Genomic DNA, 13,162 nt, shown 5'->3' with positions numbered 1-13,162 from the left:
TTCCATTTCTCTACCATAGCAATGCGCTGCAGCTCCTCCTCAACAACGGACAGATAAATGGACGAGTTTGTGACTATGGCATTGAAGAATACGCATGTGCTTCAGTAAGCCACTTTAGTCTCTTACATTGACTCAGTATATTATTTTCCAATTTTGACTTCATTAAAGGTTTCTTGTTTTTTTCTGATCTGCTCTGTCTATTATCTCCATCCAGGTGTCCATGTTAACAGCACAGGATCTGGCAGCAGTGATGAAGTGTAACCAGTCCAGCAGCTCCACTGGTTCCAGACCAGAATGGAAGCTGTTCCTCTCCAAGGCCTCTGGGGTGTTGGATGCAGCTCTGGATGTTCTTGCCAATACGGTACAAAAAGAGGCTCTAACCTTTATGGTGAAGATAGAATGAACAATCACTAAAACAAATTAAAAGCAACACATTTTAAATGATTTAAATGAATAAATCTCATATTTTAAAATAATCTTAAAGAAATATGGTAATAGGGGAAAATAAAAATGACCTATTCACTGTCAGGAAAATGTTATTGGTACACATAAACAGTCTATCAAGATTTGAAAGGAAATATCTATTATAGAGCCAGCATCTGTATCTACTATTCCATACACCAAATATCCTCACGTAATAGTAATTTAAATTTAAAGGAAATATTGACCCATGTAATCCATCCCCTAGTCCATGACCATGACTGGTCCATCAGTGTCTGCGGTTCTGGATGTGATTGGAGAGATGAGAGTGTCGATTCTGACTGAAGAACAGTTGAGGGACAGTGATGTCATCAGGACCTGGTTCTCTGGACGTTTGAGAGGGTTCCTGTCATCTGCATCAGGAAAGTTTCTACAATGCCTCAGCAGCAGGAACCTCAGCTGTCACACATACCAGCAAATGTAAGTGTTGAGCTGGATGGTGTTTAGCCCTGTTAGCGGCAGCCAGGGCTCTAAGGATGTCTATGTCATTTGGTCGGTTCATCCAACCAAAAACCTTCCACTTGTTATTTAACACACAGACACAGACACACTAGCAGGTTGTTAGACTCTTTTAGTCTTGTTTCATTCTTATTTGACACTTTCACTCAATCTTCACGCTATCAACACGACTCGTTGAAGATTAGGCCCCCTGTATTAAAATTGACTTAAGGGAGGAATGGCCGTCCATCACTCTGATTCAGACATAATAACTATAAACAAACCTGATACGTCCATTTTAGGCATCTCAGAAGAGCAGGGAGATCAAAATAACTTTTTATGCTCTACAAAGTTACATCATGTAGCTTTAAGTCACACACAATTATTTTTTGCTCCTCTATCCTAATCAATCATTCAGAGAGATTAATTAAAGCAATTATTTCTCATTCTGTCTCGTGTTTTCTTCACAGATTGCAGGAGTTCAGTCACCAGTTTGACCACATGAACTCACAGCAGCAGCGTTTGGTCCTGATGAAACTAATCCTCCCATTCCTGTCACAGCCAGGTAACTATTCAATATCTCAATAACAGATTGTATGGGAAATGTATTGACTGTATTTACAGACACCTTTCAGTTTGAATATGTTTCATTCTGATCTGTCCCCTTCAGGCCAAGGCTGTGTGTCCAACAGCAGTGTTTACTGGTTGCAGAACAACTTTGGGTCATTCTCAGGTCTTGTTTCTGTCAGCAAATTCCTGGATCTCAACCCAGGCTTCTCCCCTGTAAGACCTCATAGCTGCCACATATAACACAAAATAATTATTAGAGCTATTAATTACTTGATAAAATGAATGAATGAATGAATGAATAAAATCCAGCAGTGAGTTATTCTTGTTTTTCTTTCTGTTCAGGTGGAGGCTGTAGAGCTCCTGACTCCAATGCAGAGTGCAGAACTTGTGGTGCTGCCTCTTGCTCAGAAAGACGTTGTCATCAACGCAGTGTTTGACTACCTGACTGCATCTCCAAAGGAAAGAGGATTGGCTGAGTTTGTGTCCCACCTTGTTATGTTCTCTGGGAAGGTAAAAACTATAAAGTAAAGATAACAGAAACACTAACTAATTACTAATTTTGTTCTGAAATGATAACATATTTTTGTAACTTTTCAGAAAAACATTTCCTGCTCATCATACCAAATAATGTAAGAGTATATCCGTCAATCCGTCAATATATTTTGGTTGACTTGATAAAGGGGATTCCATTCATTATTATTAGCTGAAGTTAACCAGGACTTGTTGATTATCAGTTTCACCAGACTGGACCAGGCCTTGCCTACTCTTCCTCTGAATGTAGCATCATCCATCACATACAACAAGCTGGCTCTATTTCAGAAAGTTCCACCAGGTGAGATTTTCTATCTAAAGGAAGTCATGTGATATTTAACTAAGCTGTTACATTACATTTTTTGTTTTAAGTGTGAACCAAGGCCTTACAGTATCTGCACTTTATTTCTTAGGCTGCATCATATACAGTGGAGAGGTATTTGCCTTAATTTATTTTCAAGTTTTAAACATTAAGTACAGTATTATTTGAATGTCATCAGATCACAGCTATTTTCTCTGTTTCTCCCCCAAGTGCAACTTTATTCCTGCAAGTGGTAAGTGTTGTATACTTTTCTTGACCTAGTATTTTGTGAAACATTGTCAAGTATGGCAAGCCAAATGTATTTGCAAAAATGCAGATTTCATACACAAAGGCAATATTCTTTACATAAGTCATAAATAGGCATTTAAATAATAAACATATATATGAAGAAACAAATATACTGTAGAGAAGATATAGAGGAAAATATAAACAACTAGAAATGCACTCTGTCGGTGTGCCAAATTGCGCCTTGCGCACAAGTAGGCCATGTACTGTATGGCCTACTTGTGTGCAAACAGAGCGTGTGCACAAGGACTGCTTCTCTGAGTCCTAGAGCTCTCTGCTCTCTGTCTGGGTACGACTGCTGCTATGAGTCCTAGAGCTCTCTGCTGTCTGTACTAGGTACGACTGCTGCTCTGAGCTACTTTGAAGTACAGTGTCTAAATCTTCTGTAAATCCTCTCTACTTTGAGTGCGACTAAGTAATGTCATTGTCTAATACAACTGCTGTTGTATGTTCAGACACAAATTATGGAACTTATGTCATTACTGGTTAGAACTTATTTGCTGTCCGAGAAGCCATGCCTTCCCACATCCCTTTGAACAGAAATTGTTTCCAAACCACTTGCATTCCCAGATATATTCTGTAGTACCGGTAATTATTTTTCAATCCTTTAATAATTAGTTTGATCTGTTTTCACAGAAGCAGACATTTGTCTTGGAGTTAACAGGTGAATCTTTTGAAGCATCACATCAGACCTATCTTTTTAATAAATAATCATGTTGTTGTAATGTAGGACATGATTGAACTTTTTTCCTTTCTTTTACCAAAGCTCTGCACTACAGCTCCTCCTCAACAGTGGACAGATGAATGGACGTTTTTGTGAATATGGCATTGAAGAATACGCTTGTGCTTCAGTAAGCCACTAAAGTCCCTCATATTTTAAACAACTAAATAACTTTTCTCATCTTGACTTCTTTAAACATTTCTTTCTGTTCTGCTCTGTCTATTATCTCCATACAGGTGTCCATGTTGACAGCACAGGATCTGGCAGCAGTGATGACGTGTAACCAGTCCCCCAGCTCCACTGGTTCCAGACATGCCTGGAAGCTGTTCCTCTCCAAGTCCTTTGGCGTGTTGGATGCAGCTCTGGATCTTCTTGCCAACACGGTATTATAATTTGCTCTAACCATATGAAATAAACTCAAATGTAACTGCTAAATTTCATAAGGAATTGATACACAATGACCAAACACTGAAAGCTATTTCGTTAAACATCATATTGACACGTGTAATCCTTCGTTTAGTCTGAGACCGTGACTGGTCCATCAACGTCTGTGGTTCTGGATGTGATTGGAGAGATGAGAGTGTCGATGCTGACTGATGAACAGTTGAGGGAGAGTGATGTCATCAGGAAGTGGTTCTCTGGACGTTTGAGAGGGTTCCTGCCATCTGCATCAGGATGGTTTCTACAATGCCTCAACAGCAGGAACCTCAGCTGTCACACATACCAGCAAGTGTAAGTAAGACGCCCTGAGGGCGAGAAGCACGCATCCATATATGGAGACGTGATGTCACGAGGCATGACCATATATGGAGGCATGGGTGCATGACGGACAGGAGATGCACGGTCGCAATTAATCATTATAACCCAATCACATTAATATGTGCAAATGTATTTCACTAATATTGATTTGATATATAATTTTGTTTGATTGAAAAGTTTAACAATTGACAATTATAACTTTCCTCTAGAATAATTAGTCCTTCATAGAGAAGATTTTTTCTCATTTGGGTTTTGCTTTATCCACAGTTTGACGGAGTTTAGCCATCAGTTTGACAACATGACCTCACATCAGCAGCATTTGGTCCTGAATAAACTAATCGTCCCGTTCCTGTCCCGACCACAGTCAGGTACTGACTAACTACAATGTCTCAATAGCTGAGTCTATACTTGGTTCTGCTCTCCTATAGGCTCTTTTCACTGGATAATTAACTATTGACTAACATTTCCGTGAGCCTTTTGTTTGAAAGCCTTAATGTTTCACTCTAATCTGTCTCCTCCAGGCCAAAGCTGTGTGTCCAACAGCAGTGTTTACTGGTTACAGAACAACTTTGGTCCATTCTCAGTTCTTGTGCCTGTCAGAGAATTCCTGAATCTCAACCCGTACTTCTCCCCTGTAAGACTTTAGAACTGATAAACACACATAACATGGAAAAATTATTAGACCTACATGATTGTAATATGTCATAACTTTGTTACTGTAATATAAAATCCAGTGAAGGTGTTAATATTTGTCTATGTTTTTCCCCCTGGTCCAGCTGGAGACTGTAGGGCTCCTGTCTCCAAAGCAGAGTGCAGAACTTGTGGTGTTGAATTATCTGGATGACAAATATGCTGTCATCAACGCAGTGTTTGACTACCTGATTGCATCTCCAAATGAGAGGGCATTGGCCGAGTTTGTGTCCCACCTTGTTGTGCTCTCTGAAACGGTAAAAACTATAGAATAATAATGAGAGAAACCTGTGTACTGTATGATTGTTTTGAAATGACAACCTTTTTTTTAATCATTTGTCAGGGAAACATTTCCTGCTCATCATACAAAATAGTGTAAGTTTATATTGATATTTTTGTTTTCTTTAATTTTTTGAAGACCTGGTCAAAGTTATTTCATTCATTATTATTGGCTAATGTTAACCGCAAAGTTGTGGGGTCTCAGTTTCACCAGACTGGACCAGGCCTTGCATACTCTTCCTCAGAGTGTAGAGTACGAAGTCACATACTACAAGCTATCTTTACTTCAGCAAGTTCCACCAGGTGAGATCTTCTATCTGCTGTTATGTTTTCACTTCATTTGCAATGGTCATTTTGTTTAGCCATGGTGTTTTATTTTTATTTTTATAATTGAACCAGATCCTTATTATATCCAATTTTCTTTTATTAGGCTGCACCATATACACCGCAGAGGTAAGTACCTTCATTTGAATTTAAGCATTAAATGTTAAGCAGAGTGGTGGCTCATTGTCTGCTAATTCACAACAATTTCAATCCTTTTCTCCCCAATTCACAACAATTGCAATATTCTTCTCCCCAAGTGCAATGTTACTCCTACAAATGGTAAGTATTATATCATTTTCTTGCCTTATTCATATTAAATGTATCGTTAAATATTTTGTAATCGTTAATCCATTTACTCCTTTGTCTTTTCAGAAACACACATTTGTATTGGAGTAAATAGGTAGGTTTTCTGAGGCCAATGCTTCTGATCAGATTTATTTTATGAAGAATCATTTTGTAAGACATTTTCTTTTCCATTCTTCTAAAGCACTGCGCTACAGCTCCACCTCAACAGTGGGCAGATGAGTGGACGCTTTTGCGACTACAGTATTCAAGAATACACCTGTGCCAATTATTCAGTAAGCCAATAATTGTGTCTCTCAAGTCAAATTTAACTCAACAGTAGGCTACCCTTTCTCATCTTGACTTCTTTCAAATGTCCCTGTATTTATTTCTGTTCTACTCTGTCCATTATCTCCATCCAGCTGTCCATGTTGACAGCACAGGATCTGGCAGCAGTTGTAAAATGTTCCCAGTCCTCCAACTCCACTGGTTCCAGACGAGTCTGGAAGCTGTTCCTCACCAAGACCTCTATGGTGTTGGATGCAGCTCTGGATCTTCTTGCCAATAGCAACACGGTACAATATTTTGTTTTAACTAGACTATATAAAAAAATAGAAATCTGCTACTTTCTGTATGTTGAGGAAAGAATAAATGATCACTCAAATTCAATATTATGCCGGTATTGAATATCTGTGGTTCATTGTTAAAATCCATGTTTTTAAATATGCTATGTTTTGAAATATGCTAAACGCATGTCCATCAAGCACTCTGAAATTGTTAAATAGTAAGTGTGATGATTTGTTCGACATACCAATAACATGAAAAACTAGAACTGCACTCGAGTGCATACTTGCTTGTTGCACACTATTAGGCCATAAATGGCCTACTAGTGCGCAAGCAGAGCGCGCAAGTACTTTCGACCGCTGTAAACTGTGAAATCTCAGTATCTCTGTGAAGGAACGTTTGAAATGTCTAATTATTAGCTGTAACTATTTGCTACCTACCTTAGGTAGGTAGCAAATAGTTACAGCTAATAATTAGACATTTAGACACTTAATAATACTAGGTGTTTACATGCATAAAGTACTGTAGGCTACAGTACTTTATGCATGTAAACACCTAGTATTATTAAGTATGGTTCAAGTTTCTATCTATATAAGAAATACAGTTTTATCAATTTAGAAATATCTCTTTTTAGTTTTTCAAAGAAAAATAAATCATTGATATGTGATGAAAAACGGAATTAAAATATGTTATCACGTATACAGTATAATTATTTTATTATTTATTGTAAATTGTCAATTGTTTTAAATGTATTTCATCTTGGACTATAGTGATATTAATACTAAATCATGATCAGAGTAATATGTGTCTCTAACTTCAATTTATGTAATAATACTTTCACATTTGTTAAAATATACAGATATACCAGATTACATACGTGTATACACAGGAGCATTACCTTTAATCCTCCCAACACTAAAACATATCGTTATTACGTCACCATCGAAAACCAATTACACTCTGGCATTGGGTCCTTTAATCCACATATTTCTTACGTCATCATTGAGAGCTAGTTATACATATACTATATGTAATGTGTAAGTTGATTAGCGGTATACTGTGGTTACTTTGCGCCAAAAACCGTCCCAGCCAACCCGCCACTTTTGATGCGTATGCACTAAAACAGCAAATTGTGCCTGATTTGCTGGGACCAGATTACATACATGTATACACAGGAGCATTACCTTTAAACCTCCCAACACTAAAACATATCGTCATTACGTCACAATCGAAGACCAATTACACTCTGGCATTGGGTTTAGTTTAGTTTAGTTTATTTGATCATCCTTCAGTTTCAAATACAATATTTAAAGACAATGAATGTAAGCCGTTGAAAACAGAACAAAAACCGAAAAAAAACATGAAGATGATCAAAAGGAGTAGGCAGAAGCTAAAAGCTTATAGATGCCTATCCTACTTACAGAACATGAATCGTAATACTCATTATATTAACGAGAATTTCACCCTACACCAAACACCCCCCCCCCCCCAGTGTCACCGTAGAGATAGCATTACATAACCGTTAGATTACACATTACAATTGTTGTTGTTTTTTTTTTATCCCTATTCACGATACCCTCGTTGCCAATGATCATTATCGTTTATGTTGTTGCTGAGTAATGTCATTTGGTTCACACATTTTTTTATTTTTTATGTTACCATATATACAATAATATTAGTTAATTAATTATTAATAATTACAGTACTAATTACTTAAAGAAAGAAAGAAAGAAAATAAGAAAGAAAGAAGTATCAGTTGATCATACAATAACGTCAACATTATACATAATTTCCCTATAGTATGCTGTATTTGTCCAAAAGGATTCGCTTGAGCAATTTTTTAAATTTTGAAAAGTCACTACTATGTTTGACTTCCTCTGGTAGGGCATTCCAGATCTTAACCCCTCGGACAGAGATACACATACTCTTCCGAGTGGTCTTGGCACTGGGTTGTTGGAAATTTAAGTCTCCTCTTAACTCATACCCCCCTTCCCTATCCTTGAAGTATGACAGGATAGTTTTAGGAATTAGTCTATTTCTTACTTTATACATAATAAGAGCTGTTTTATGTTCAACTAAATCAATAAACTTCAATGTATTTGACCTTAAAAACAGTTCATTAGTATGATCATAATACCCTACCTTATGCACTAATCTTATGGCTCTCTTTTGTATGATGACAAGTGGCTGGAGGTTTCCTTTGTAATTATTTCCCCAGACCTCCACACAATAGGATAGATATGGTAATATTAGCGTATTATATAATGTGAGTAGTGACTTATAATTTAATAAATACCTTGCTTTGCCAAGAACACCAACACTTCTTGCTATTTTGGACCGGATATACTTTATATGGGGTTTCCAAGTGAATTTGTGGTCAATTATTACTCCTAAAAAGGTGTTCTCATAAACTCTTTCCAATTTTACATTATTAATTTTTAATTCAACTAATGTGTTAGAATGTATTTTTTTATTTCCAAAGATCATGAATTTAGTTTTTTTCAGATTGAGTGATAATTTATTAGTGTCAAACCACATTTTTAGTTTCTCTAGTTCTGCAGAGACAACCTCCAATAGTTGTTGGAGGTTCTCCCCAGCACAAAAGATGTTGGTGTCGTCGGCAAAAACAACATACTGTAGAATGTTTGAAACTCTGCAAATGTCATTAATATATAATATAAATAGTTTAGGACCTAAAATAGAGCCCTGCGGTACCCCACAGGTGATGGGTGAGTTGCTTGACTTATATTCGCCCATCTGAACATACTGTTGTCTGTTTGTGATGTAGCTTTTAATCCAATTAAACCCTACCCCTCTAATCCCATATCGTTCCAGTTTATGTAATAATATTTCATGGTTTATTGTGTCGAATGCCTTTTTTAAGTCTATAAAAATACCTAGTGCATATTTGTTATTGTCAATTGATGAAGTCAATTCTTCGGTTAACTCCATCAATGCCATTGTTGTTGACCGTCCAGATCTAAATCCATATTGGCTATCCATTAATAAATTATGTTTATCTATAAAACTGTCTAACCTTATAGAGAATATTTTTTCCAGGATTTTTGAGAACTGTGACAGAAGGGAGATAGGCCGGTAATTTGTGAAGAGATGTTTATCACCAGCTTTGTGTATTGGGATCACCTTAGCTGTTTTCATTTGACTGGGGAAGAAGCCTGTCTTAAGTGATAAATTACAGATGTATGTTAAGGGGTCAGCCACAGCACTAATAACATTTTTTAGAACTAACATATCAATACCATCGACATCAGTAGAAGTTTTATTGTTTAACTTGTGAACAATGTCAAGTATTTCTTCTTTGTTGGTACTTTGTAAAAAAATTGTGGCAGGGTTCCTTTCATCTGACAGTTGATCAACACCACCCCCTTTAATCCACATATTTCTTACGTCATCATTGAGAGCTAGTTATACATATACTATATATATATGTAATTTGTAAGTTGATTAGCGGTATACTGTGGTTACTTTGCGCCTAAAACCGTCCCAGCCAACCCGCCACTTTTGATGCGTATGCAAATAAAACAGCAAATTGTGCCTGATTTGCTGGGACCAGATTACATACATGTATACACAGGAGCATTACCTTTAATCCTCCCAACACTAAAACATATCGTCATTACGTCACCATCGAAAACCAATTACACTCTGGCATTGGGTCCTTTAATCCACATATTTCTTACGTCATCATTGAGAGCTAGTTATACATATACACATCATGTAATCTGGTCCCAGCAAATCAGGCACAATTTGCTGTTTTATTTGCATACGCATCAAAAGTGGCGGGTTGGCTGGGACGGTGCATACGGGCCGGGCGAAACTATTACTTGCACACTCTGCTTGCGCAAGTAATTATTTTCTAACTTTACTGGCTCGTTCAATAATCAATGAGCCCATATGTGGAAAAAGAAATAATGATGGTTCTGGATTTTTTTCAAATTTGATTCTTTCCTTGGCATGTCACCTATTTCACATTCTGGGATATTGCCTTTCTTAGAACTATATAGGTTCATGTAGGACTATAGCATTGTTTTCTTAACTGGCCAGGAGTTGATATTAAACTACAGAAAATGAATCTACTCTCCCATCAAGTTATGAACTCGAAACCTATTATAATACCATTTATTTATAATAGAGCGCGGAAGTCCTGACGTCACTCGCTCAGCCCCTGGTTCATGGAAGTCATTTCTCTATGGAGAATAACATGGGGTCATCTTGAAATCGTCTCACATAAGCATTGTGGTCCGAAAATAAACAAGCTGTCTCTGCGATATTGTCAGGGAAGTGTCTCTGTATTGTTTACAACTGTCGTATTTGTTTCTAGCGAAAATTGAACTAATTCAGCAGCAGTAACATTAGCGTTTTCTCACAGTCAGTTGATTTTTCATATTCATATGAGTGAAACGGCCGGGAACCGGGATGACAATGTTTTCAAACACAGGGATTACAATGCAAATAAAAAAATACATGAACCTGTGGACTTGCGCCCTCTACCGATATTGACGTCAGACTTCGGTGCTCTATACTTACAGTAACCTACTTCATACTCCAAATGTCCTTATCTCTAAAATAAAATATGTACTAAAATAAATCTTATGATACACATTTATGAAGAATTCTGCTTGCAACTCCCCGTTCCTTGTAGACGTTTGACCCTAGCAACCCTGCAACAATGTTGGTTCTGGATTCCATTGGAGAGATCCGAGTGGACACCTTCAGCTCAGACAACTTTGAGAAACCTGCGTTCATTGATCTGTGGTTTAAGCACAGGCTCAGCCCCTTCCTGCCGGCTGTGTCCGATGATTTCCTGTCCTGTCTCATCACTAAAGACCTAAATTGCCTCTCCTACCAAACCCTGTAAGTGTCATAGCCCCCAACACTGTAACAGTTCCCATCACATAACCTGTGAGCTTCACTGTTGTCTTGTACCATGGTGCTCCACTCACAGTATATGCTGTACATCAGACCTGTTCTTTGCCTCAAGAGCCAACGATCAGTAAACTCAAACAATAATGTAACTATACTGCCGTGCTGCGGGTGTTCATAGTTGAGCTGCGTTCATTTTCATGGTCTTGTGTAGTAATTTGTTGATGATTGATACAGTGTATTTATTGAGTCATTGCAGACAGAAGTCATTGCGGACAGAGTGACCTACGTACATATATACATACACATACAGTACATACACATTCATTACAATACAGTATTTTCCCATCACTTCACTGATAAACTGAATGCGAAATAATGACCTCTCAACTCAAACACAGTGTTGAGGTCTTGAGTGAGCACCAGTCAAAGATGGCGCCCTCCGAACAGATGACTGTGTACCTGTACTTCATCAAGGCCTTCCTCACCAGTAACACAACCACAGGTTAGGACTCCACTTCCATTCATCCTGACTGTAAATTAATGGCACAAGCTTGATGAATGCCTATTCTCCTACGTCAGTGATGTGAACATTTTCGTTTCAATGACCCCAGTCCATTTGGTATCTATCAATCATTCCTAGGGCTCCATTTTCAGGGGTTTAGCGGTGACGAAAATAGGGGCTCCAATTTCGTCTCCGACTTTACCCGCAACGCGGCCCGCAATTCAGCCGCTGCCCGAAAATTACTAATATAGGATCTTTCTCTGTCCCTTAATGGTATTTTCTTCCAGCGTCACCCGCTATCTTTTTTGCCGACACCGGTATTTGCGTATAGAGGTGTGGTCATGGGCGTGCTGGCACGTTTTCCCCTAAATTGCTATTTTGGTCAAACACATTTGGGAAAGCGATAGTGCATTTTAAAAGCACCCGTAAGCCGTGCCTAATTAGTTTGGTAAATAGCGGCCACCGCGCGCCTCAATGGAGATGTCCAGGCTGCCTCATCTCTCTAATATTCATATTGCATCTCTTTGTTATTTTCCTATAATCAGCTGAAGTGAGTGCGTGCCACTTCCTTGTGTCCATTGTGTTTATATAATTGTATAGTCAAAGAAGTTATTTGTGCCAGCCATTGCGCCAGCCATTGTGCCGCGTGCTCGATTCCATTTGCAGCACAAGTAAGACTTCTAGGCAGCAACGGGCTGAGGCTATGAAGCAATATAGCACTAACGGGCAACGCATAAGGGATCTCTACTCCTTCAGCGCCACCTGGTGGTCACCAGTTTAGGCTCTGAGTGCCAATTCTCCCATTATAAAAAAAGAGAGGACGTTTTAAAAATATTTATTTATTTTTTATTTTTTTATTACGTCTTGTCGTCTTTGGCACCCATTGCAAAGACGTCGGGATTACGGGATTACGTCCCTGGCACTTAAACAGTTTTAAAGGCAATGGGACCTGGACTGGTGATTGGTCTAATTGTGTAACGCCCAAACCACACCTACTGTATGCATAATATAACGGTTAACGGAGGTGTTTAAAGCTGCTATAAGCAATAATATGTCAAAATATGAATGACCTTTTAATTTTTTTTTTAATTTTTTGGTATTCAGACAGCCAGCAATGGGTAAAACTCTCCCCAAAATAAATTAGTCTCTGTGACACATCTAGGGGCCGCAATCTGCATTCAAAGATGTTCCTAGAAGCTTTGTCATTGGTCGAAAAAAACCCGGTCGCAGTGACTAACCAATCAGGAAGCAGACAGGCAAATCGAGGAAAATCTTTGAATGCAGATTGCGGCCCCTAGATGTGTCACAGAGACTAAATCTTTTTTGGGAGCGTTCTACCCATTGCTGGTGTGAATACCAAAAAAATAAAAAGGTCATTAAAATTTTGACATATTATTGCTTATAGCAGCTTTAAGGGATTTAGACAGGTAACCAAAATACCAACTTTAGTGGGGGAACACCCTTTCCCCACTCCTAAATCCCCAAATAGTGGCTTTAGAAAGATGAGACAAAAATGGAGCCCCTAGTC

General features: G+C 38.2%; 1 protein-coding gene across 1 annotated transcript in view; it reads left to right on the top strand.

Moving 5' to 3' along the window:
- The window catches only part of LOC310858262 (uncharacterized protein), a gene marked incomplete at its 3' end in the record, with an annotated part of 65,917 nt that overhangs the window by 21,150 nt on the left and 31,605 nt on the right, over nucleotides 1-13,162 (top strand). The window contains exons 18-40 of the mRNA XM_083764368.1: nucleotides 1,389-1,483; nucleotides 1,589-1,701; nucleotides 1,831-1,998; nucleotides 2,086-2,117; nucleotides 2,223-2,320; nucleotides 2,433-2,455; nucleotides 2,552-2,573; nucleotides 3,263-3,290; nucleotides 3,393-3,477; nucleotides 3,584-3,730; nucleotides 3,868-4,079; nucleotides 4,374-4,474; nucleotides 4,628-4,740; nucleotides 4,883-5,053; nucleotides 5,140-5,171; nucleotides 5,281-5,378; nucleotides 5,506-5,528; nucleotides 5,657-5,678; nucleotides 5,772-5,799; nucleotides 5,887-5,977; nucleotides 6,104-6,256; nucleotides 10,909-11,120; nucleotides 11,531-11,634. Of these exons, the coding sequence (XP_083620494.1) occupies nucleotides 1,389-1,483; nucleotides 1,589-1,701; nucleotides 1,831-1,998; nucleotides 2,086-2,117; nucleotides 2,223-2,320; nucleotides 2,433-2,455; nucleotides 2,552-2,573; nucleotides 3,263-3,290; nucleotides 3,393-3,477; nucleotides 3,584-3,730; nucleotides 3,868-4,079; nucleotides 4,374-4,474; nucleotides 4,628-4,740; nucleotides 4,883-5,053; nucleotides 5,140-5,171; nucleotides 5,281-5,378; nucleotides 5,506-5,528; nucleotides 5,657-5,678; nucleotides 5,772-5,799; nucleotides 5,887-5,977; nucleotides 6,104-6,256; nucleotides 10,909-11,120; nucleotides 11,531-11,634 (2,171 nt within the window). The remainder of the gene's footprint in view (nucleotides 1-1,388; nucleotides 1,484-1,588; nucleotides 1,702-1,830; nucleotides 1,999-2,085; nucleotides 2,118-2,222; nucleotides 2,321-2,432; nucleotides 2,456-2,551; nucleotides 2,574-3,262; nucleotides 3,291-3,392; nucleotides 3,478-3,583; nucleotides 3,731-3,867; nucleotides 4,080-4,373; nucleotides 4,475-4,627; nucleotides 4,741-4,882; nucleotides 5,054-5,139; nucleotides 5,172-5,280; nucleotides 5,379-5,505; nucleotides 5,529-5,656; nucleotides 5,679-5,771; nucleotides 5,800-5,886; nucleotides 5,978-6,103; nucleotides 6,257-10,908; nucleotides 11,121-11,530; nucleotides 11,635-13,162) is intronic.

This window comes from Protomyctophum parallelum, assembly GCF_964188405.1.
Source record: "Protomyctophum parallelum genome assembly, chromosome: 5".
In the NCBI taxonomy this organism is placed as follows: domain Eukaryota; kingdom Metazoa; phylum Chordata; class Actinopteri; order Myctophiformes; family Myctophidae; genus Protomyctophum; species Protomyctophum parallelum.
This window is presented reverse-complemented; position numbering and strand designations above follow the sequence as displayed.